The sequence below is a fragment of the Triturus cristatus genome, chromosome 5_2 (genome assembly GCF_964204655.1).
Source record: "Triturus cristatus chromosome 5_2, aTriCri1.1, whole genome shotgun sequence".
Classification (NCBI taxonomy): domain Eukaryota; kingdom Metazoa; phylum Chordata; class Amphibia; order Caudata; family Salamandridae; genus Triturus; species Triturus cristatus.
The window spans coordinates 775,262,660-775,288,029 of record NC_140588.1 but is presented as its reverse complement, the minus strand read 5'-3'; the positions used below and the strand labels follow the sequence as shown (position 1 = coordinate 775,288,029).

General features: G+C 47.0%; 1 protein-coding gene across 3 annotated transcripts in view; it reads right to left on the bottom strand.

Moving 5' to 3' along the window:
- The window catches only part of DOCK11 (dedicator of cytokinesis 11), a 1,169,031-nt gene that overhangs the window by 766,961 nt on the left and 376,700 nt on the right, over positions 1-25,370 (bottom strand). For all 3 annotated transcript variants that reach the window (XM_085607886.1, XM_085607887.1, XM_085607888.1), the window contains one exon: positions 2,099-2,175. In XM_085607886.1, coding sequence (XP_085464012.1) covers positions 2,099-2,175 — 77 coding nt within the window. The remainder of the gene's footprint in view (positions 1-2,098; positions 2,176-25,370) is intronic.

Sequence of the window (25,370 nt, the reverse complement as noted above, 5' to 3'; positions counted from 1 at the left end):
TGACGCTTTTGTAAAGCGCTCCAACACCTTCGGGTAGTTCATGTTCACATTATAATAAAAAAAAATGCCTCACAGTCCCTGGGGAGCTGCCGTGAATGTGCCCTGAGAGAAAGAGAATGACAGGATGAGGCAGCGGGCGGGCATGCAGTGACATGGGAGGAGGTGTGAGGGACGAATGCTGCTCCAATTTGCCAGGTACAGGGAAAATAATGAATACACAGGGGCGGCGTTGGCATCACTTAATCTCTGCACACCTGAAAACAAAAAAAATTAAACAGACCATGTGTAATGTAACTGCCGCTTTTGAAAAGCGCTTCAATACCGTTGAGTCAGTCGAGTTCATGCTCTATAAAAATGTCCCTAAAAAGAATCTGACATTGTGTAATGTAACAAGCACATATGTAAAGCACTCCAACAACTTCGGGTCACTTGAGTTCACATTATATAATAAAAAATGCCTCACAGTGCCTGGAGAGCTGCTGTGAATGTGCTTTAAAATTAGAGCTCTGAGATGAGGAGGGGGGCAAGAGGAAGAGGAAGCGGGTGGGCATGCAGCAATATGGGAGGAGGTGGAAAGGACGAATGATGCTTCCATTTGTCAGGTAGAGGGTAAATAATGAGTAAACAATGACGGCGTCTGCATCACTTATTCTCGCGCACAAAATGTCTACAAAATTAACCTGACCTTGTGTAATGTAACTGGTGCTTTTGTAAAGTGCTCCATGCCATTCGGGTCAGTCGAGTTCGCGCTCCAGAAAAATGTCCCCAAAAATTAATCTGACCTTGTGCAATGTAGCTAGCGCTCATGTAAAGCACTCCAACACATTGGTTGTTTGAGTTCACATCATATAATAAAATGACTCATGGTCCCTGGGGAGCTACTGTGAATGTGCTTTGAAATTAGAGCTCTGAGAGGAGGAGGACAACAGGAAGAGGCAGCAGGGTGGGCATGCAGCGACATGGGAGGAGGTGGAAGGGATAAATGCTACCTCCATTTGTCAGTTAGAGGGGAAATACTAAATAAACAGGGGAGGCTTCGGCATCATTTAATCTCCACCCACTTACAAACAAAACAATTAAGCAGACCTTGCGTAATTTAACTGGAGCTTTAATACCTTTGAGTCAGTCACGTTTGCGCTCTACATTAATAGAGAAAATGCGAAACAGGAGTTGCCCAAGCCATGCTCTTAACTGTGGTGCAAGGTTGGACTGTTGAAATTCAGGTGAGCGAGCCTCTTTAAACGAACAAGCAGTGGAGAGGGAAGGCTTCGGGGGAAATCGTCACACTTTGAAGTCAGAGAAAATAATTAGGCACCATCGAAAACAGCATCTGACATGTCATCTCGGTGTTTTAATGGGATGGGGAGATTAATTGACGGGTGCCAAAGCTGAACCACGAAGAAGGGCAAATAGTGACATGAGCAGGAATCAAAGAAAAAAATAGTCCCTCAAATGAACACATAAACATAGAAGCATAATGTTAACAGTAACTGGGCGGTGCTCGGTGGGAGGAAACCAAACACAAAAAGGAGGGACAAAGAGGAAGGATTAACCACTAGCATGCAAGTATTTTGGAACTACAATTAAAGGGACGAAAAAAAAGGCAATGGGCGGGCTGTAAGCCCACAGAGTGAATACAGCATGTCTCGAAGAGACACCACATGGCTGCCTGGGCTCAACCTAAAAAGGGTATGCAAACAGCACATTAACATGAGGTAAATTCCTATTTGATTCTATCAGTGATTACAATAGGGCCCATTTTCCTTTTGAGACAGAAAATCTGGAAGAAGGTTGGACATGGGCGACTTTTCTGTCTGCAGGAAGGAGAGGAGCCATCCACTGTGTCAAGTTAAAGGGAAGGAAAGGTATCTTAAACTTCAATTAGGTTTGATAGTCCTGAATATTGATCCAGGTTTCATCTCAGTATTATTATTACAAACACATGTACCAAAAATGACCTGTAAAAACAAAGCTTTGATAGAAGAAAACTCCTACCATATAGAAATGACTCTGAAGCAGGCAGAACTGTCTCACTGAATAGAATACCATGTTGCTCTCATATTTGTATATATGTATTGCAGAACATGCATGAACTTACTTAAATGATCAATGGAAACACATTCTATTGAAGCAGTGAACTGGCCAGGGATAACCTGCAATTTTGTCTTCTCTGGTCTGAAATGTACAGCGAAAAGAAAGAAAAACTGTATTTAGTAAACAAAATATGAGCAACTTATTTTTAAAAAGACTGGCCCACATTTTGTCACAACCTGATATTGCCTAATTAAATTGACTTAAATCTAGAGGTTTACTTTTATCTACCAACAGGAGCAGCACAAATATGGGAATCTTTAATTAAAATAAAAAAGCATGCATTTTAAATCAAAATAGATTTGAAGTAAATTTGCCTCAAATTGCATTTCATGTACAGTAGCCACCCCTAGAGCTAACCCATCACACAATACTTCTTTACTTTGTCTCAATAATCATTTAGTGGCATTACATCGATACCTTTTCCTACCTTTTCATAAATGCAGTGGATAATGTTAGTGCACTTCAAAGGAAGATGATGCTTCCCTTAGGAGTGTGGGTTAGAGACGAGAACAGAAATAGATCTGGCAAGAGGAAGAATGGGACTGCTACAGATGCCTTTGATGTGATGTATCATTGTGTGTAGTAATAGAATAGAATGATGTGGTATTTTACCAACAGAGAAGTGAAGGTGAGTTTTTCAACTTAGCAATGAAGCACCTAGCTAAAGCAAGACTGGAATAAGTTAGTGGGTAGACTCATTTGACATAAATGGTCATTTGAAGAAGTACCTACACCAAGAGTTCAATTATACGGTTAGATCACTCATATAAATGGGAATTGTGGGTTGATGTTCCACCTGAAATATATGTAGGTCACATGACACATCAACAGTACACAGATTTGAGGAAAAAAATATATTTGGCTATGTCATATGTGACATATGATTTATTATAGACAAAAGGATGGTGTGTGACAGGAGGGGATGTGCAAACTATCCCACCATCCAGAGTCAACAGAAGTCATAGAAAAAGTGTCGAACAAGACAGAAAATTCTGCTACATTTCAGCACACTGACAATTTAATATTTTCCTAAGCACAAAAAAATTAGTAATTCATTCAGAGTGTGTACCGAGTTTCTGACCACGCTAGTGTGATCCCTGCAACGTACCTGTGAGGCTTCTTGCTGGCTATCGCGTCTCCCTCCCGCCATCGCCTGCAGTCTCGATCGCTGTGTGGAGGGAGCGCACGAAGGGACTACAATACCCAGGTTCCCCTGGGGCACAAAAGCGGAAGCGGAAACAACGCATCTTGCGCGCCCGGAGGCGCTACTTAACTGATCACGACCCCGGCAGAGCGGGGGCTGTGTACCGAGTTTCTGACCACGCTAGTGTGATCCCTGCAACGTACCTGTGAGGCTTCTTGCTGGCTATCGCGTCTCCCTCCCGCCATCGCCTGCAGTCTCGATCGCTGTGTGGAGGGAGCGCACGAAGGGACTACAATACCCAGGTTCCCCTGGGGCACAAAAGCGGAAGCGGAAACAACGCATCTTGCGCGCCCGGAGGCGCTACTTAACTGATCACGACCCCGGCAGAGCGGGGGCTGTGTACCGAGTTTCTGACCACGCTAGTGTGATCCCTGCAACGTACCTGTGAGGCTTCTTGCTGGCTATCGCGTCTCCCTCCCGCCATCGCCTGCAGTCTCGATCGCTGTGTGGAGGGAGCGCACGAAGGGACTACAATACCCAGGTTCCCCTGGGGCACAAAAGCGGAAGCGGAAACAACGCATCTTGCGCGCCCGGAGGCGCTACTTAACTGATCACGACCCCGGCAGAGCGGGGGCTGTGTACCGAGTTTCTGACCACGCTAGTGTGATCCCTGCAACGTACCTGTGAGGCTTCTTGCTGGCTATCGCGTCTCCCTCCCGCCATCGCCTGCAGTCTCGATCGCTGTGTGGAGGGAGCGCACGAAGGGACTACAATACCCAGGTTCCCCTGGGGCACAAAAGCGGAAGCGGAAACAACGCATCTTGCGCGCCCGGAGGCGCTACTTAACTGATCACGACCCCGGCAGAGCGGGGGCTGTGTACCGAGTTTCTGACCACGCTAGTGTGATCCCTGCAACGTACCTGTGAGGCTTCTTGCTGGCTATCGCGTCTCCCTCCCGCCATCGCCTGCAGTCTCGATCGCTGTGTGGAGGGAGCGCACGAAGGGACTACAATACCCAGGTTCCCCTGGGGCACAAAAGCGGAAGCGGAAACAACGCATCTTGCGCGCCCGGAGGCGCTACTTAACTGATCACGACCCCCGCGACGCGGGACGCGCGCGGGCGACGCCGGGAGAAGCCCGGGACAAGGGCGGGACCGTCTGTGGCCGTCCGAGGCAGACAGAGGCAGGGCTGGGCCTCCCCCCTTAACTATGCTGATTTGGGGGTATTAGGCGGAGAAACTACTTCTGGTCACCTGCATCGACATCTGCAATGGGGAAAAAGACGACAGCTGCATCTAGAAGAACGGGTAAGGCTAAACAACATGCAGCACCTACTACCCCACTGCCAAGCCTAACGGCCATAGACAAAATGCTGCAAAAAACAATAGGGGTCGTTGCTACGGCTATTCAGAATACCGAAAGACGCCTTTCGCTACCACCAAGCCTGCCCTTGTTTATGCATCATGATAATTCCTCTGATAAATCCCTTGATTCCCTACTCGCGACATCTTACGCAGGGCTTCCGGGTACAGCTACAAAAGAGAATCACCCTAACGGAAATACAGCACCTCATGACCACCTGCCCACGGATACCAGGCTATCGTCAACTCCGACCATGTTAGAGTTAAGGCCAAATGGGGATTTGGATCTTCTGCCATCTCCAGTTAACAACTCGATTCATATCGAAGGGATTGACTTATGCCATGACTTTGAAGCCCTGGACTCAGGTGGGGATAAAAGCACTAGTGGACCTATGCAAACAAGGGGCCAGAAAGCAAAGAGACAAAAAGCTAAGAACAAACAGAAAAACATTGAGCCTGTACAAAACAAACAGAAGGGTGGGAACAGTCAATCACGGAGATCTGTTGCCCCTGCAGTATCAGATAAGTTTAAAGAGGCTGGCCTATCCAACAGGATGGATTCATCCATTATAGAAATCAACACAGTGTCAGGGACTCAGGGATTCTGGGGGAGAATGGAGACATTGATATCTACTCTCTTGGGTCCTCTGAATCTACACGTTTCTAATATAGAAAAAAGGATGAGAGTGTTGACTGATCATGTAGCCCAACTAAGTTCTGGGCGCCATCAAGAAATCTTTCCCTCTCTAGGGGCAACTACCACCATTGATGATGTCCAAACAAATCAGCCCAAAATGTCTAACAAAACTAATAACAGGGCCCCCTTGCTGCTCCCAATACCAGGCACAAGTAAAAACCTACCATCTGTGGAGCACCGTGCTAAACGGGTACCTAAACCAACATCACCCAAGGCTGCCACCCCTATAGTCACGGCTCAAACTGGCCCCAAAAGTAATTTGGCATATTTGGGTCAAACTAATACTGATGTGTTACCTGACCCATCCCCCCCCTCACCCAAACCGGATCAATCTATCTTAACAATAGCCAGGCAAATTCCGGCTCGTATTAGTCTACCCCCAGAGTGTGGTCCTTATGTCCTGGTTTTAGCCAATGTCCCTAAGCTAAGGAAAGACCAAGAGGAAAACTTTGTTAGCCTAAAAAACAGAACCCTCCACTGGCTATCTAGATATTGTCAATTTCCGATGGATGGCGCTGGAGAAATTATTCACACCCAAAGAGTGGGGTGGGTGGGCCCCCTAAGGAAAAAGTTTGAAGGGGACTGTATAATTATAAACTTTAAGTCCCCTCTATGGGCCCAATGTACGCTAGCAAAAGCCCCACAGCCCTCCCATTGGGAATATAACACCACACTTCTCCCTTTGGGGTATTTCTATAGGCACCTAATAGATCCTAATCCTAGTTTTGGGACTCATTTCTTGGGACATCGCCAGGACATTAATACTGATTATAGAATTAATAACCGCCGTTTCCACCAGGGCCAACATCCTGATATTAGGAATGGCCTTCCATTGGACAATGTGACTGCACCACCTGCACACCAAATGTTATATCCCCCTTTCTTAGTCGCTCCTCAGCACATTCCCAGGGTGAGGCCGTATGCAGTGACCAATCAAAATATCCACCCGGATGAGTATGAGAGGAGACACTTGTATAATGTCCCAACATATAATCGATTTGAACACGCTTTCTCAAATCTAGAGGAATTGGACTGACTGGGGGACAGTGACAGGGACAGTGAATGTGCAGAGGCAACTAATGCAACTGAGAGCCCTTTAGATCAGGTAAAAACTGCCATACATCAAACCACGGCCGTACAGCCTGCCTTGGTTGAATTTTCAGTTGTATGTGAGGATATCATAACAACCCCCCAAATTAACCCCAGGCAGATAACCAGGGAAAAGCATTTAAGCACCCCTAGCGGCTGTGATCTGTCAATCCTTAGCTGGAACGTTGCAGGCATAGAATCTAGACTGTCCGATCCTCAATGGGTCCAGCTATTGGATGGCAAAGATATCATCATGTTCCAAGAGACCTGGGCCGTAGGGAACGTGCACATAGAGGGTTATCATTGTTTTAGTGTGTTTGCCTCTAAGTCTGTCTCTGGCCGTGCAATGGGAGGACTTTTCATCGGGATTAGAATATTGGCAGGTGGCACTTTTAAGGACTTATCATTCGGGAACCCAAATATTCAGGTCCTCGAATACAAGCGAAAGACCAAGATTTATTTAATTAATTTTTACAATAACGATTTTAACTCAAGACCAAACAGGAACTATATAGCACTTTCTAATCTATTGGTACATCTTGAAACTAACATGAATATAGGCACAGACGAGAAGTCAGGGATCCTTATCGGGGGTGATTTCAATGCGAAGATCCCTGAAAAGCACCGATTAGAGGATAAAAGCTGCCCAGATTTAGCAGATCGTAGAGGCATTGAGCTCGCTAAGATATTAAATGAACATATTCTTAGCAATGTAATGGAAGCAAGCCTATCACCAAGGATGATTTGTGCCCCAACGCATAGAGGGAGAGATTCTCACTCAACGATTGATTTTATTTTCACATCCCCCTGCCTAATAGACCGCGTTGTTGACTCAAACGTGGTTGAGACAACATATGGAGACCACAACCCTCTTATAGTCACCTTATACTTGGGACCTAGCCCAGCATATGCAAAATTTAATGGCGCGAGAGATATTACGCCATCAGGTGATGGTCTACGTCTAAAATGGAGGGGAATCGATTGTGAAGTCTTAATGGATCGCGTAAAAAATGATCACCTTGCACTAATAAATTCTTGCTTACTGCCCGATGGGGACTGCCACAGAATAGTCGCCGATTTTGGCAAACTATCTGTGGCAATTAAAAACTATTTGCTAGTCCCACTACCAACCAAGGCAAAAGACCCAAGATGGTTCGACTCCGCCTGTTCCATGGCAAACAGGGAACTGCGCAGGGTATTAACCACTAAGCCAAGGAATATAGTGGAGGTACAATCAGCTAGGAAACTTTATAAACAAAAAATAGCTGAAAGAAAAGCGGCACTCTTGATGGAACAATGGGAGTCCCTGGTTGTTAGCGCTAATATGAAGAGCAGTGGACCATTTTGGACCGCAGTTAGGAAAATGCGCGACACGGGTAAACACCTATCCCAAATTGGCTGCAATATAACCAGCAACACTTGGGAAGCTCACTTTTCCAATATATATGCTGCCCCTTTTGACGAAACAAATACTCCAGATTTGGGACAGTTGCGAGACTTGCGGATCGACCATTCCGAGGTGATGACAGCCGTCAGAGAGAGCCTTGGCAACAAGGCTCCTGGACCAGACGGTCTTCCCATAGATATTATAAAGCACAGTCCAGATCTATGGGTACCAATTTTACATAATGTTTTCAACAGCCTGACAAGAGCGCATATCCCTATGACGTGGTCCTCTAGTATTATTGTCCCAATTTATAAAAAGGGCGATAGGTCAGACCCAGCTAACTATCGCCCAATCTCGCTCTTGGACAATACTCTAAAAATACTTGGGCGAGTCATTTATAATAGGGTGGTAGAGTGGGCGGAAGATTCTGACCTACTGGATCCATGTCAGATGGGATTTAGGAGCGGGGTGGGCACGGTCGAGCAATGTTTGAATTTAAAACTAATAATTGACAAATATACCGTTGCTCGATCGTCCCCTATATACCTCGCCTTTATGGATCTTTCATCTGCGTTTGATCTGGTAAACAGATCAAAACTGTGGCCCATGCTTCTCAATTATGGACTGGATGAGCCCTTAGTGCATTTTTTGGCGCATCTCCATACTGACCTTAGGGCTCAAGTCAGAATTGGGTCGGGGGGCGAAGTTTCCGGAGCCATAAAAATTGGTAGGGGGGTTAGACAGGGGTGCGTTTTAGCACCCCTGCTGTTTATTATTTACATCAATGACATAGCAAAGGTTTTAAAACAAGTAACCAGAGATGTCCCAACTGTCCAGGGGCTTCCCTTGCCAGTTCTGCTATACGCAGACGATGCGGTCCTTATGGCCCGCACCCCTAATGCCCTCCGTTTGCTTGTGGAAAATTTTGTCCATCATATGGAGGGATTAGACCTGCGTGTGAACTTTAAAAAATCTTTTGTCATGTCATGCGGACCTGGAAAACGGAAACTTAATGCCATCCATATCGGGTCCGACAAACTTGACTATGTAAATTCTTTTATATATCTTGGGGTGGCCTTCGCTGCGAACAACTCATGGAGTGGGCATTTTGCCCACGCCACGAGCAAGTTCTCGAAGGCCATCAACTCAATATTGAGTCTCCCACGCCCTAAAAAATTAGGGGCAACCAGTGCTATTTTAAAAATTTTTAGATTGCAGTGTATCCCTGTTGCCACTTATGGGGCGGAAGTTTGGGGCCCTGCTAAAAATCCCGGTATCCAACGAGAAGAGACACGTTTTTGCAGGAAAGTATTGGGTGCCCCAATTTCGTCCTCTGAATTTATTTGTCACAAAGAGTTGAACCTCCCTTATATTAGTGACTTTATCAGATGTAGACCAGCCCTATTTTGGCTGAGAATCTGGAGGAATAATGCTGCTTCCTTAACACAAGACATAATTAAAGATTGTCTTAAATGTGATCACGGCCTCTTAATTCCATGGCTTGCTGGGGTCCTAAAATTATTAAGCGCCGTGAACAAAGGAGATCTTTTTTCAGATCCCTCCAGAATCGGATGTCAAGATAAGACTGAGGTTAAACAAGCACTATACGCACTTTTTGAAACTGAAAGGATGGAAAGGGAAATATCCAAATCAACTGTTGTCAGATACATGGAGGATGACCTGCCCAGGCAACCTCTCCCACTCTATCTTACCTTGCCAATGTCCAGTTGGGAGAGGTCTTTGTTATTTCGATTAAGGGCAGGTTCTATAAAATTTTCGCTGGGCTTTCCTTTGGGGTATAATCACACCACAGAATGTAACCCCTGCCCCTGTGATGGTACCAGCAAACAGAATGATCTGCACTTTTTATTCTTTTGTAAATTTTATTTAAAATATATTAATTGGTTCTTAACACCCTATTTTAGAAAACAAAGACCCCTCTCTCTGGAGGAGTCCCGCTTGAAGTTACTCTCCCTGGACACAGAGGAACTGACCTTTCGTACTAGTACCTTTTTAAGATTAATAATTTGTGTACGCAATATGATGGAAAACCCCTGAAAGATTGCTGTCTTAGTTCCTTTTTACATTTTTAAAACTATTGTATCTTGTATATTGTATTAATGAATTGTTTTTATGTCTGTACTTTTATGAATTCAAGTAATTCGAATAAAGGTCTTTTGATTGATTGATTGAGTAACTTTAATCTTAAAACCTATATTCATACAGTTGCAGTGAACATTCCACCTGCTGTAGCAAAGCTGGACAGTGGAATGAGATGTCTGATTTATATTGGATTTTCCTAAAAGAAATCGTCCTAAATTCTTTAATTTGATAAGAGAAGACAAGTATATTATCTAGGTGTCAATTTAAGACTGTAACATCAGTGCTAAAAGAAGTGCTGATGCAGTGTCAAGAGTGGCGGATGGTCCATTAGGGGCGTTGGGGCAGCGCCCTACAAAAGAAACTGCTCACAGTTGCAGTTCGGCCAACAGGAATGTAAGCAGACGAATTGACAGCTTTTACAATTCGTCTGTTTACATTTCCGGGCCGGCCTGTGCTTCAGGGGTGAAAGTGCGCATGTGTCAAGGCACAGCGCACGCAGGCGATAGCAGGAGTCTAGTGGACTGTCTGCGCATGTGAGAGAGGAGCAAAGCCCCTCACTCACATTGACAAAGCATTAGGCATGCTGCGCATGCCTAGTGTAATGTAGGAGTCTGGAGATAGGCTCCTGCTCGGGCGGTGACGTGTTTTTCGTCAAGTAGCCCCATGCCCTATCAAATGCTAGCCGCCCGGCCCCCCGTCGCATCCAGTCTCCTGATTTGGCAGTTGGAGTTGGTATTTCCTGTTGAGCGGCAAAAGAAAGAGCTGGGAGAAGTTTGTTCCGTGGTCCCCCACGTTGCAGAGGGGACGTGATGCAACTCGGGACTGGACTCACTGGAGGAGGAGAAGATGCCTGGTAAGTTTTATCATTAAATTAAACCCCCACCCACCCCCCTCCCCGCGCGTACCTCCCCCCCCCTCACTCCTCAGTCATGCCCGCCGCCCGCAACTGGTGCACCTGACTCAAGTCACCGTCATGCACCCCCCACTAATTCCTGGTGCCTAAAGCAGGAGGCTTGTCCAGATGCCCGGCATGCCGGAAACGCGACACCATGTTCAGTCAGGGCATGTGTCTAAACAGGGTAATTTATGAGCCAGAAAGTCAGCAGCAGTGCGTTTTGGCCGAGTGAGCCTGTACCTTGGTTAATAAGCTGAGCAATAAGTTTGTATCGCCGTGGAGCAAGCAGTCGAAACTTCCAACATTTGCAAACATGAAATGCATGGTATAGTGTGTGTAGCCTTTTTTGTATTTTTTTTTTTTTTTAAACCTAAATTAATGTTCAATGTATGAGGCGGCGGGGCTATGGTCAAGCATCGCATACTTCAATGTAATTGGAAATAGGAAACGTTTAATTGTCATTAACATGCTATGGTTACAATAATTTGTAAACTCCTTTTCCAACTCTGATGCTTTTGAATACAACTTGTCAGAGAGCCTGCAATCTACGTTTTCTTTGAATATACCGCGTGCTTTGGTTTAAAGCGCTCACTTTCTTTTTAGCATTGTTAACTCGTGTTTTCAGAGGCAGTGCATTCAGTGTTCTTCAAGTAAAATAAAGTAACAGTCTGAATGTATTTTTATAGATTACAGAGTTTCGTGCTGTTATAAGAAATAAAAAAATCAAACGATGTACAAACTCTTGTAGTATGTGCAATAAACTTGGTGAGGCACAAGTGCAAACTTTGATGGCTGAATGCTTGAAGTTCAGATATGCTTTTAACTGTGAGTCGGAGAATTACGAATAGCATATTAGAAGTAATTCTGGGTTTCCACTTTCCATGCACTTGGACGGAAACTGCGCCGTTGAACAATGTAACAGGTGGAACAGTGAAAGTCACCCAGAGGAGTAGGTCTAAGCCTGCGAGCAGCTCTTTCTGCAAGCATTGAGTACATTTTGAAAATGTGAGCTCCTTTATGCCTCCTGTAAACTAGCCTTTGCCCAAGAGATCTGGAATCCCTTGAAAAGGACGCTGCCAATGTGTGGTGCTCAATGTGTATGGTGTTGGGTGGGTGTTGAAGAGCACACGGTGTGTGCGCTCTGCATTACCTCTTTTTATTTTTAAAGTACTTTGTTTGCACTGTGGTGTGCTGGAGGCGCGTTTTATCACAGAAATAACCCCAGTGAAAGAATCAAAACACAACTCGCACTACACGGTGTAGTGCGAGTTGCGTTTTGATTCTTTCACTGGGGTTATTTCTGTGATAAAACGCGCCACCAGCAGCCAGCCCTTGCCTTATAGAAGCGCTGATGCTGACTGTCTTTGATCCTAATAAACACAGGCTTTCAGTAAGAGGAGGGCAACCATTTGTCTGTTGGTAATTTTTAAATGCAGATAAACTGAATGTTATGGGAATAGCTCAGTGGTTTACTGCGTCTGTCTCAGAGATACTTGTGTTACTTGTAGTTCAGAAGTTACTATCCTAACATAGGACAGTGACCAGTGAACTGTCATCAAAGAGTTGCCTACAAACTTCATTTTTTTGTGTTATGATATAGTTAGAACTTCTCCATTCTTTCATTATTCTACTAAAAAGAGTTTGCTCGGGCAAATATACATTTATATCAGTAAAGCCATCCCCCAACCACTGGAGTACTCTTTAAATCCAGAGTTTGTGCTTTTCCAGACCAAATCCCCGTAAAATATATTGCCCACCACCAGTATGTATGACGTGATTTCTACACCTTGTAATCCTCATTTGTTTGTGACATTCCGCGTAAACCGATTTGTCTCTGTATAATGTGTGCTGTTATGTAACGTACTGTGACACCCTACACTCATATGAGTAGCGCTATACAAATAATGGAATGGATATGAGAGAGGGGCAACAGAGAGATGAGGGTGGCAGTGAGGGAATCTCAGGAAGAGGTCATGGGGTGGGGGGGAGCTACGGAGAAATGAAAGGTGCTGGTGCCGGGTGGCAGCGAGGGAGTCAGAGGAGGAGGTCACGGGGTGGGGGGAACTACAGAGAGATGAGGGGCACTGGTGGAGGGTGGTTGTTAAGTTATCTACAGAGAAAGAGGTCAGAAAGACTTTTGCACCAGCACTAAAGCCGGCCCTGTCATGGCCTTTCTGTTTTTGTTTATTTAATTAATAGTCAGGTGATTAGGACAACTGTGGAGCATACTTTAGCATGCATGCTGATTACATTTACTGCTATATTCAATGTTTCAAGTTTGAAGGTGACTTTACTATTGTTTTTTACTGGGAATAATGAAAGTGAATGATATGGGGCTGGGGCCCAAGGTCAGCTGTGAGATAAGGTGTAATGGAGAGGGGTGGTAGAAAAGTGGATAATCAAGCCTGTAAGGGAGTGCACTGCAGAGTCAGGGGTCAGGTGGAGGTAGTAATGAAGAGGGTTTCTCCCTGAAGGCTCGCACAGAGGGAGCCCGAGTAGAGTAACTTGCTAGATACTCCCACCTTAGAAACCTCCTCTTCCCATCAAAGGGACATTGCATGGAAGAAATACACTTTTTGAGAGTGATAACATTTAGAAAGAGACTGTATTGCATTATTAACCTTCATGCTTCCTCATATTTGCTTGAAAATGCTACATTTATTCACAATCTTTTCAAAATTTTCTCGGGGGAGAACCCCCGAACCCCCCGTAGGTTGTTTAAGCTCGCTCGCTGCGCTCGCTCGCCTCAGTGCAGTACTGCAACAATTTTACGCCCCACCAATTTCAAATGTCACCAGCCGCCACTGGTCAAGAGTAGTACCAAGACTTGCTAGAGGCTTAATGCACTGAGAGGAGGAAGTAGCTATCCACGGGATATTCAACACTGAATAATTAGTTACCTTTCTCAACATAAAGCTGGGTATCCTGTGAGTCAGGATTGGTCTGGCATCTCTGTACCCATGGTCACCTAGAGGGGTTTTCAGCAAGCTTCTTGGAGCACCATACAAAAAGGGCTGCGCTGGAAGTACACAATTGATTGTGGCTCAAAGGATGGGAAACTTGGGTGTCTTTATACCAAATTAATGCCAATGATTAAACAAGAAGGGGGTATGGAAAACCTAGCAGCATTTTTCAAGATAGTGGTCTGTTCAAAGGGTATTATCTTAGGTTCCTAATTTACGATGAAATAGAGCATTTTACTGAGATGTCACTTGCTCTTTAAATCATATATAAAGTAAGCAATCATGAGAGGAAAGTGCATCTCAAAGCATTTGTTACCTGATTTTCTTCACATTCCTCACGTCTTTGCTGCAGTTTGTACCCCTGATTTAAGCTTATTGCTATTAGAACATAATATCCCTTCTGGATATTATGCCTGGCTCTTCTGTCTTTACTGATATCAGGGGGAGCTTGGTGCCTTGCTAATAACATCATTAATAATCTTCCTCGCCAACCATGAGCTACAAGACTGTCATGGAGATGTTTACCCTTACTGTTTTTTTCCTCCTAACAGGGACCCTCGTAAGAAGACACTTGACACCTTTCACGTATACTATCCTGTGCTGGATGGCATTATGGCTCCAGGAAGAAGTCAGACTTTCAACGGAAAATCAAGAATGCGACTCAATAGACTGTTTCAGCAACTAGTAATTGACAAAGATGTTTATTGGAACATACATTGTTGAAACCATGCTTCAACATATTGGCTAAGAAAGCCTTTTTTTTAATTATTATTTTTTATTAAATATGTATTATTTTATTTTGAATTATTATTCATTGAAATTCACAGCAATACATGCAGAGCATAACAACAGAGCAGGTATTGGCATTACATATGATCATATAAGGAATATAGGTCTCCCAGGAGGGAAGAGCCGAGAGTGAAACAAGGATTGTCCAGAAATGGCATCCAGTCCCATACATGAAGGAGGAGTAAAAGCAGCAACACAACTGTAGGTTAAAGTCATCTAACACATAATTTCCGCAATACAGTTATTATTCCTGTACATCAAGTCACTGAGCTGAGTAACCCTGATGTCCCTCATCACATGACATCCCGAATGCAGGTGAGCAATCAGCAAAAGTTGAACATGGCAAGGCTCAGGGAGGTAGGGCTTCACTTGCATGGGAGGAGACAGGAAGGTCTGGTGCAAGGGTGGGATCGCTGAGTGAATACAGATAAGTGATGAATGGTTGCAGATATCCACTGGACGAACGCCCTGGGGCAGCAGTTCCAAATACACAGTAAGCTGCTCTTGACAATAGATCCCATCGCTTAGCCACTTATCCAGCCGCGGTGCAGAGTAACGACCCAGTGAATTGCAACCTTGCGTTTAGCCATGAGTAACAGCATCGAGGTGAGGCACCGAGCCCCACAGGGGACATCCTTAACATAGACCAGGAGGGCAACCAGCAGAATCCTTGGAAGGGAGAACTCACTGATGGAGGTAACAGCGTCATAAACAAGCTTCCAGAATCTGGCAATTTTGGGGCATTCACAAGCTAATTGGAGAAAGGTGGCATTATCAGCCCCACATCTACGGCAGCATACATTATCAGATAACCTCAATCGATACAACTGGATGGGAGTGTGGTACATTCTTTGAAGAAACTTAACATGTAGTAGACGTACTCCATTTTTGGGAGAGAGTGCCTCGGTAAGCCCACAACAGTACCTCCACTGAGCTGCTGTGAGTGGTGCAACAATGTCATATTCCCAGCTGAGGTAGGCCTTAGGTGTGAAAACAGGAAGTTGTGTAGTCAATTTGAGTGGGGAAGAGTTGGTCAATGGCATGTCTAACGCAGGAAGTGTGGGCGGCAGCAGAGAAGGAATCATGCAGTTCCTGAAAGGAGGCCAGAAATCTGAAATATGTGAAAATATCAAGCGGGGCATACTGCTGTAGTTCGAGTATGTATTGCAGTGGGAGGAATTTCTCTTTTGGGTAAAAGTCCCCCATCATGTGAAGACTCAGATGAGTAAGCCATGAGTTCATTCCATCGTCCATACCCGACAAAAACCCCGGATGAACGTTTAAGGGAATATTAGGCAAATATAGGCAGAACGGGGGAGTGATAATGTACAGCCTGTCTCACACATAGAACGTACAGGCAGTGGAGTTCACCACAGCACGGGGACGGTGAACTGGTAAGTACAAGGTGGTGCATATCGGGCAGGGAGCCACGTTGTCTGATGCAACAGCCAGATGTGTATGGAATGGAGGCGGGTAGAGACAATAGTGGGCAAAGTGAGCTTGTGACCAACAACAGTAGAGCTCAACACATGGGGCACATAAACCCCCCTGGTTGAACGGGAGAGTCAGCATCTCCCAGGTGGTCTACGGTGCCCACCCAACCCATGCCAAAGTGACATGGTGTGTGTGGAGCCTGCAAAAGAAATGCATGGGGAGGGGAATAGAGATATTGATGAATAGGTAAATGAATTTGGGGAGTACCAGCATTTTAGCGATAGCAATTTGTCCCGCTATGTATAGTGGCAGGTGTGTCCAAATTGGCACTCTGCCCTCAAGCCATGCCATTTGCTTACCATAATTAGAATCCATATTCCCAGATAACGGAACGGCCCACCAGCTCACTCCAAGGGGTATTCTGAAGTGAAGCGGTCTGTAACCACAGTGAGTGGAAACAGCACCAATTCAGACCAATTTATATGGATGCCATCCAGACGGCCGAAGCGAAGAACCTCACGCATAGGGGCACATTTAGTAGGGGATCACGCAGGGACAGTGTGACATCATCTGCATACACAGAAATCAGAATACGTTTATTGTGAAAGGCAAGGCCCCTTTATGAGTGATGTTGCCGTATATGAGCTGCCAGGAGCTTCATGGATATAGCAAATAAGATAGGTAACATAGTGATGGGAAAGGAGGCAGTGATTTCATCAATAAAGCACAACTGGGAACAGAGCAAAGTGTAAAGAAGTTTAGTCCAGTCTAGAAAGCGAAGACTAAGCCCTAAATGTCTCAGCAGCTGGAACAGAAAAGGCCACTTCAAGGAGTCACATGCCTTGGCAGCATCGAACAGGACTGCCACCTTAAGGTTAACGTCAATGGAATGGAGGAGGGCAAACAGCATGTATATGTTGTGCAACGTGTTACGTCCAGGCACAAACCCTGGCTGGCCCGGACAGACAATGTCTGGCATCAGTGGAGTCAGTTGAGTGGCAAGCAATTTGGCGAGTGCTGCTCCAGGCCATGGGTAGTCATTGAGCTGATAATATGTGAGTAGAAGGTTGTCAAGTTGTGCCAAAGGCCCACCGGATCAGAATGCATAACTTGTTGGTCATCCAACAGTTCAGTGATGTAATCACTAGCCCATGGGCTATGAAGCAGTATAGCCAGCATCTGGCAGGCCCTGTCCCCTTCGCCGTATCGCCTGGCCACTTTGCTGAGGTAATGCGTCTCCCAGGCAGCCTTTTCCTCATATTCACAGAGTTTCTGTCTAAGTGAGGCAAGAATATTCGCTTCCTCAGAGGCAAAAAACACCATTTCAAGGGTGCGAAGCTCCAACTTGAGTAGGGCAAGTCACACCTGCAAAACCCCCACCTACTTGGCAAAACAGACTTAAAGGCTTCCCGCAAGGTAGAAGCTGAGGTCACAGAGGTAGCATAATTGAAGAAGTATTTTAGAATGTCTATACGAATTTAGTCATGGAACACCGGGTAACAGAGAGTCTTCGCAGGGAGCCCCCAGGAGTTTGCAAGGTCACACGTCTCAGGGAGAGCAAGTTCAAGTAGGACCAGTGCATGGTCCGACAGGGTTCTGGGAAAATATTTGCCTCTTCTGGCCCATAGGGCCACATCCCTCATCACTAGCCAGTAGTCATTCCTGAACCAGGTGTTGTGTGTAGCACTCACACAGGTACCCACTATCTCATGAGGGTGCGGGCCTCCATATACGGAGAAGTCTATGGTCACCTGTAATGAGGCACCAGAATGCAGCCATCTAGCGTCGCTGGAGCACTCAAGGTGGGGGTCCAACATCACATTAAAATCTCCGTCCCACACAGCAGTCGTGAATGTATGACGTTACAACGCATGCCGTTACAATGCATACCTTTACCCTGACTTGCTGTCGGGGGTGCGCTGGAAGTTGGAATAGTATAATTTACTATTCCAACTCCAGTGTTTGCAACAGTAGGGAAGGTGTTGGAGTTAACTCCCACACCTTCTACCCCCTGCAACCAGCCTTTCACATTGTAACGACGTGATTTGTAATGGCATGCGTTGTAACGCTTACGTTGTAAAGGCTGTTTCCCGCAGTCGCCCATCCCTCAACACTGATCAGGTGCCATAACTCAGCGACGAAGGTGGGGCAGTAAACATTAGGGCTAAAGACAGAGGGGAAAGTAAGGGGTGGTCCCTGCAGCGTATCATGCAGAATAACATACCTGCCGTACAAATCACAGATTGATGTCTGAGTATGCCACTGCAGGACTTTACTAGGATTGTCATGCCACGTATAATTGGCTGTATGCGTATCTGAAAACCAATCGGAGAGCAAACTGGGATGGGATGCATCAGTCAGATGCAGTTCTTGTAAGCAACAGACATCAACACTGTGACGCCAGAGATACGCAAATATGAGACAGGTCTTCCACTGATCATTAACCCCCAAATGTTTTAAGTGAGACATATAAAGGTAGACCTTGTGATGGAGAGTGTTGTGAGATATAGAACAGGCCACCGGTAGGATCAGCATGGGATGCTCTAAGCACAACGGAACACCATAAACAAAGTTTGCAATGCGAATATAAGCGTGCTCTGCAAGAAAATAACAAAAGGAGAACAGTAATAAACCCCATCCCGCCCACCACCCACTTCAATCACTGCAAATTAGTTGAACCATTCGCTCCCCCACCTTATCAACAAACCAATGCATACGGAAAGGAATACATCCTGTAGGGTGCTGGGAGACCTTGCAAATAACTAAGCAAAGAGGGCAGGGTGGCCAAGAGTGAGATATAATAGTGGCATCAGAGGGCAGCTGGTGTACCAGGCATGCTGTGCACTGTGCAGCAGGTTACATACATAAAACAAACAGCAAAAACCCCAGAAAGACCACCTAAGGGAGGCACCCATAGCACCTCACATCATGTCTAATAAACAGCCCGACAAGTATGGTAATGCACCAGGTCAATCATTGTCACTAAGATTCAACTGCATTCAAGGTCTGGCGGGGGCTGGTAAGTCTCCAGACACCAAATTTCTACGAACATTTCAAGGCAGCCTTTGGGGCAGTGAAAAAAATGCATTTTATCATGTAGACACACCCGCAGCTTGGCTGGATAGAGCAGGAAAAACACCACCTCAGCTTTTTGGAGCAATCTCTGGGCTGGGAGGAACTCTCGATGAGCCACGTGCATTGCCATCCGGAAATCGGGATAGAGCGTGATAGAGCTTCCTTGATACTGTAGGAATCTTGGCGTGTATGGACCAGTTGTAGAATGGGTACAATCAGCCGCCCAGGAGCCCTGGGCGGAGGGGCGAGTGAGTGATGGGCATGCTCAATCACGAACATGGATGACAGGGCCTCACCAAATAGAGAGTGAAGCATAGTCTCCACTGTCCATTGCAGGCAACTCCGGAATCCCTAAATATGTAAGTTATTGCGCTGGGACCTGGCCTCCAAACCCTTGTCCTTGTTTTTGATCACCTCCAGAACTTTTTCCATCTACGGGAGGTGTTAATTCGTGGGTGTATGTGCATCCTCAACCTCAGATACCCGAGTCTCCAGCTGTACGATACGCACTCCGTGATTGACCAGCCGTTCCTTCATTTGATCAAGCCTGGTGGTGAGGACATAAATCTTTGTATTGGTAGCCTGCAGACTATGTTTCAAATCCACAAACATGTCCTTAATATCCTGATCAGGTGGGGAGGAAGTCCCTGAAGAAGCATTCTGTTGCTGTGCCTCACCAGGCTGATCAGAGGTACCCACAACTCACCAAGAAGGAGAGCCTGGGTTGTTTGGCATCATGTTTGTCCATCTAGGAGGCAGGGGAGGCTCAAAGGAAGTGAATGTGAGGAGCTGTCCACCAACCTGCAGGCTAGGTCCCACCTCACCCCAAGAGACCCAAGGGAGGCACGAGCAGACCGGGACCCAGTGTCCTCAACATGGCATGCTCCAGTAGTGCAAGCCCAATGTCAAATCCCTCGGTGCCTATAGTCCACAACAGCTCCCCATCAGTGTCCAGGTATGCCAGGTGTGTGGCAGCACCCCAAACCACTGATGGGCCAGGGAACACCGCAGTGCACACAGTCATCAGCAGTCTTACACGTCTAGCGGAAGGGAGCACCCAGAACTACAGAAGAGAGCAGTTCCCGCACCACGGAGCACAAAAGGGAGTCTCTAGTAACCCTGGGGGGGGGGGGGGGGCTACAACTTCCAGGCAGCACCTCTCACTCAGCACACCCCTGGGCCGCAAAGATTTAGTGAGGAAGTGTTCTCCAGTCTACCACCAGCCGCAACGCCAGTCTCACATCTGGCTTATGAAGGGCAAGAGTGCAGCACACGAGCTTGGTGGCTGGAGCCAGACAGCTCAGACACCCAAGGCAGCGTCACAGGCTCCGCAGAGCTCCAGGCATCTTGATGACTCAGTAGCTCCTTGCAGCAATCCCCAGGGTGAAGCATCTTGGTGGCACAGAAGCTCGGCCTCTCCGAAGAGTCACCCAGGTTCAGCAAGCCCAGTCACCACGCGAAAGGGAATGCTCCCAACACCATCCATCGCAGGGGCTTTGTTGGGCTCCAACAGGAACCAGGCATTCTTCCCAGCAGCGGTGGTCAGTTGATGAGGAGCAAAAGCCCCTCAATGCATACAGTCAGGACGGATGGTCTCGTCGGCTGGCAGAACCACCTCAAGCAGCGCTCATCTTGCTGCACAACTCTCTGGCACCTTCATCTATGAAAGCCTTAATGATGGGAATGAAATGTCTGAATTGTGTGTCCTAGAGCTGATAAGGGGATCATTAAGAATTCAGGAACTATCACTAAGCATGCCAGCTGTAAACTAAGAAGGACTATTTAGTGTTTCAACAAGTTGTAAACCTGTTCTTGTCTTTCCCAAACCCACTAATATAAATATGTATGCTTTGTTCCAAGCAAAGGTAAAGACAGGAAATGGTTAGACCTTAGCAGATGTTGGGGTTATCAGCTATGTCTCTTCCTGTATTTTCCACGAGGGACAGGCTGAAGGGTGGGTGTTGTTACAATCACCGTGACATGTTTGCAGGAAGTCACTGGCTACATATACATTTGTTTGTGCTAGGATAATTCCTATGATGCCATTTGCCATCATGTCATTTCTAGGAAACACCTTGGGGGTGGGTTCATGGATGATGTCACTTACACTTACAGGGTGGAAATGCTGCTTCAGGGTTCATGGGCCACGGTGTAACCCAGACTTGAGCCATAGCCACTTGTCAAACTATACAACCAATCAATCAATCAATCAATCGATCAATCAGGGGTCTCAAGGCACTAGGGGGAGGGGGGGCAGCTCCGGATCAGTTGAAGAGCCAGTCCTTCCTGAACGTGTGCAGGCTCGGGGAGCGTCTGATGTTCACCGGGAGCTCGTTCCAGGTCTTGGCTGCAATGTAGGAGAAGGCTTTCCCACCTGTTCGGTTTCTGCGGGTGAAGGGGACCTCTGCCAGGGCGAGGTCAGCAGAGCGGAGATTCCTTTTGGGTATGTGGAAGGATACTCTCTCGTTGAGGTATTTGGGTCCAATGTTGTTGAGGGATTTGTAGGCGTGGGTAAGGAGTTTGAAGGTGACCATCTTCTCGACGGGGAGCCAGTGGAGGTCTCGTAGGTGTTGGGTCATGTGTTCGTGATGCGGTGTCCCAAGGACGAGTCTGGCTGCGGCGTTCTCGATGGTTTGGAGTTTGTGTAGAAGAGTTCTGCTGAGTCCGGCGTATAGGGTGTTGCCGTAGTCCAGTCTGCTGGTAATGAGCGCGTGGGTGGCGGTCCTTCTGCAGTTGGGGCGATCCATTTGAAGGTCTTGCAGAGGATGGGCAGGCAGTTGAAGCTAGTGGAAGCGACGGCATTGATCTGGCGGTTCATGGAGAGGGAGGAGTCGAGGATGATGCTGAGGTTTCGTGCGTAGTCTGTAGGGGTGGGTAGGTTCCCGAGGGTGGAGGGCCACCAGGTGTTGTCCCAGGTGGATGAGAACCTCGGTCTTCTCTGAGTTGAGCAGCTGTCTTTCATCCAGGCTGCCACATTCTTCATTCCTTCCTGGAAGCAGAGTCTGGTGTCTTCGGGATTCTTTGTGAGTGAGAAGATGAGCTGAGTGTCGTCGGCGAAGGATACAATGCTGAGCCCATGCTGCCAGACGATGGGGGCGAGGGGGCCATTTAGACGTTGAAGAGAGTGGGCTGAGAGAATTATCCTTGGGGTACTCCGCAGTTGATATTGGTGGGTTCGGAGAGGAAGGGAGGGAGTCTGATCCTCTGGGTTCTGCCGGAGAGAAAGGAATGGATCCAGTCGAGGGTGGCTCCTTGTGTCCCTGCATCGTTAAGTCTGGTTGCGAGCGTGCAATGTGAAACGGTGTGGAAGGCTGCAGAGAGGTCCAGAAGGAGGAGGGCCACAGTGTGTCCCTGGTCGACTAGCATACGGATGTCGTCAGTGGCGGCGAGGAGGGCGGTCTCTGTGCTGTGGTTGCTGCAGAATCCGGACTGGGAGGCATTTAGGATAAAGTTCTCTTCGATGAAGGCAGTCAGCTGGGTGTTTTCGAGTCTCTCAGTGACTTTGGCCGCGAAGGGGAGGAGAGAAATGGGCTGGTAGTTTTTCAGGTCTGTTGGGTCGGCTGTTGGTTTCTTGAGGAGGGGTTTAACTTCTGCCCATTTCCAGTTGTTTGGGAAGATGCCGGACATGAAGGAGGCGTTGATGGTCTGTCCTAGTTCGGGTGCGATAGCGGCGGCCCTGTGGAATATGTGTGGTGGGCAGAGGTCTGTTAGGGCTCCTGAGTGGGTTTTCTTCATGGTCGCGGTGATGTGTCAGACGGTGACGGGATTCCAGGTCATGATGGTTGGCTTATCGGCGGCGTTAGGGGGGGTGGTATCTGTTCGCTGAAGTTGTCTAGAGGACTTTAATCTTCAGATGGAAGTAGGAGCTGAGCTTTTTGCAGAGTTCCTGGGATAGTGTGACGACCGTGGCTTCGCTGGGGGGTTTAGTGAACTGCTGTATGACATTGAACAGTTCCTTGGTGTTGGTCGCGTTGTTCTAGACTTTGTCTCTTATGAAGGTCCGTTTGGTGTCTCTTATGCGCTGGTGGTATTCCTTCAGGGCGCTCCTGTGGTTGTCCTGTGCTTCAGTGGTTTCCTGATTTCGCCAGGTTTTCTCTAGGCGTCTCCAGGAGCGCCGGGCTTCTTGCAGTTCCGTGGTGAATCAGGCGGTCTTCAGAGGGTGTTGTTTGGCAGGGTGGCGGAGAGGTGCTAGCTTGTCGGCGCAGCGGGAGACCCAGCGGTGAAATGTAATTGCTGCGGAGTTGGTGTCAGTCGTGGTGCTGGGGCGGTTTTGGAGGACAGTAGTGTTGAGGTGTTCCTCTGTGACCTTGTTCCAGTTCCTTCGTGGCGGGCGTGGGGCAGGGTTGGGTGCGGTGGTGCTGTTGAAGGTAAAGTGGACGCAGTGGTGGTCCGTCCAGAGGGGCTGGGTGGTGTGGCTGAAGCAGATGTTTGTCCCTCCCACGAAGATTGGGTCGAGGGTGTGTCCAGCTCTGTGAGTGGGCATGTTGACCAGCTACTTCAGTCCGAGGTTGTCGAGGAGAGTGATGGGAGTCGGGGTCGTTGCAGTTGTCGAGGTGGAAGTTCAGGTCCCCGAGTAGAATGTAGTCTGTGGATGTGATGGTATGGGGTGCGGCGAGCTCGGCGATGGTAGATGCGGAATGGATGCGAGTTCCCAGCGGTCTGTAGATGAGGGTGCCGTGTAGTTTGGTCCTGGGGCTGGTCTGGATCTGGAAGTGGAGGTGTTCTGTGTTGGAGTGGGGGTCACTAGTGCTAGATGTGGAGAGTCGGAGGGGGGTCTTGTGTGCGATAGTGAGTCCTCCTCCTGGGCGGTGGGGGCGGTCCTTATTCTGGATCTTGTAACTGTCGGGGATGGCAGTGGTGATGTCGGGCCGGAGGTGGCGTTGGTCCAGTCTTCCATGAAGAAGGCGGCGGCGGGCGAGAGGGTGTCGATCAGGTCCCAGATCTCTACGACGTGTCGGTGCAGGGAGCGCACGTTGAGGAGGATGCATGTCAGGGTTTTGGCAGTGCGTGCATCAGGCGGGCCTTCGTGGTTGTGGGGGTTTTGTTGCTGGTGAAGGATCTGCGGCAGGGTCTGCACGAGAACTTCCCGTGGGAGGTGTTCGGCAAGGATCTTCCTCGGGCGGTGTGTCTTCAGGGATTGAGTGCATGGAGGGTGGTAGAATTGTAGCGGTGGGGCCTGGAAGAGCCAGGGTTCCTGGCGCTGGCCGCAGTTGGGGCGGGCGCAGACGGACTGCGTGCATCACCATAAAGTAGGGGAGGGGGCAGGACCAGAGGTAGGGAGGCAGGAGCAGGGCTGTGTCAGGGGCAGGGCTGCAGGGGCAGCGGCGGCAGGAAGAAGTGACCAAAAAAATACAGCGGGAAAATCACAAGTAGTATGGGGGAGTCACAAGAAATACAGTAAACACTATAATAACAGATTAGGCAACAAATAGGCAACAAATGCGGAACTAAAATGAACGGAACGGCAGGCAAAGTGGAGAACACCTGAGGCGCTGGGCCGGACTGCCGGCGCGAACCCTGCTCGTGGAAGGGCTCTGTACCGGAGCAGCTGTGAGGCGGAGCTGCTGCTGGGGACAGTGCTGGCCTGGACTAGAGGTCAAGGCTTCACACCAGGTCCACTTCGGGTTTGAAATCATCCTTAAATACTACCTTGGATCACTTTGTCTACATAGTCTCTAATATAGAAGAAAATAAATGACTACAAATCTGAATTAGAGAAGTATGATTCAGTTCACACATAAAACAGTCTTCGACTGAAAGCACTGGGGTTGAAACCAATAAAAGAATGTATGAAGGTTTGAAATTAAAATAAATTAAGCCTTATCGGTAGATATAATAGAGAAACTCCACAGTCTTTGCTAAGGCTGAGTCTTGCAATGTTTCCTTAGGTAGGAGCAAGGGTAAGTAGAAACCACCCGTTGATTATTTTCTTCTGTCAAAGACTATAAACCAAGACTGCTTTACAAAAACATGTTTGTTTGCAGCTCAATCTGTTACATATTGCTGTACAAAGGGATCACTGACACAATATCGTGGTAAACAATATCATAGACATGAATATTGTGCCAAAAATATAGTTCACCACAATATTGTGGTCCTATACTTAAAATGGTATGATAAACAAATGTTGACACTAATATCATCAAAGAATAGACAAAAATATCATTTTTTTTAATACAGTGTTTTAAATAATAAATGTTAAATATTTTAATAGATAAATGTAATATAATGTAAATTAAATATATTCCACTAATATATAATACTATAAATATAAACACAGAAACACATACACGTGTGTTTGCATTTATATAACTATATATATGGTGTAAGATAATTAAT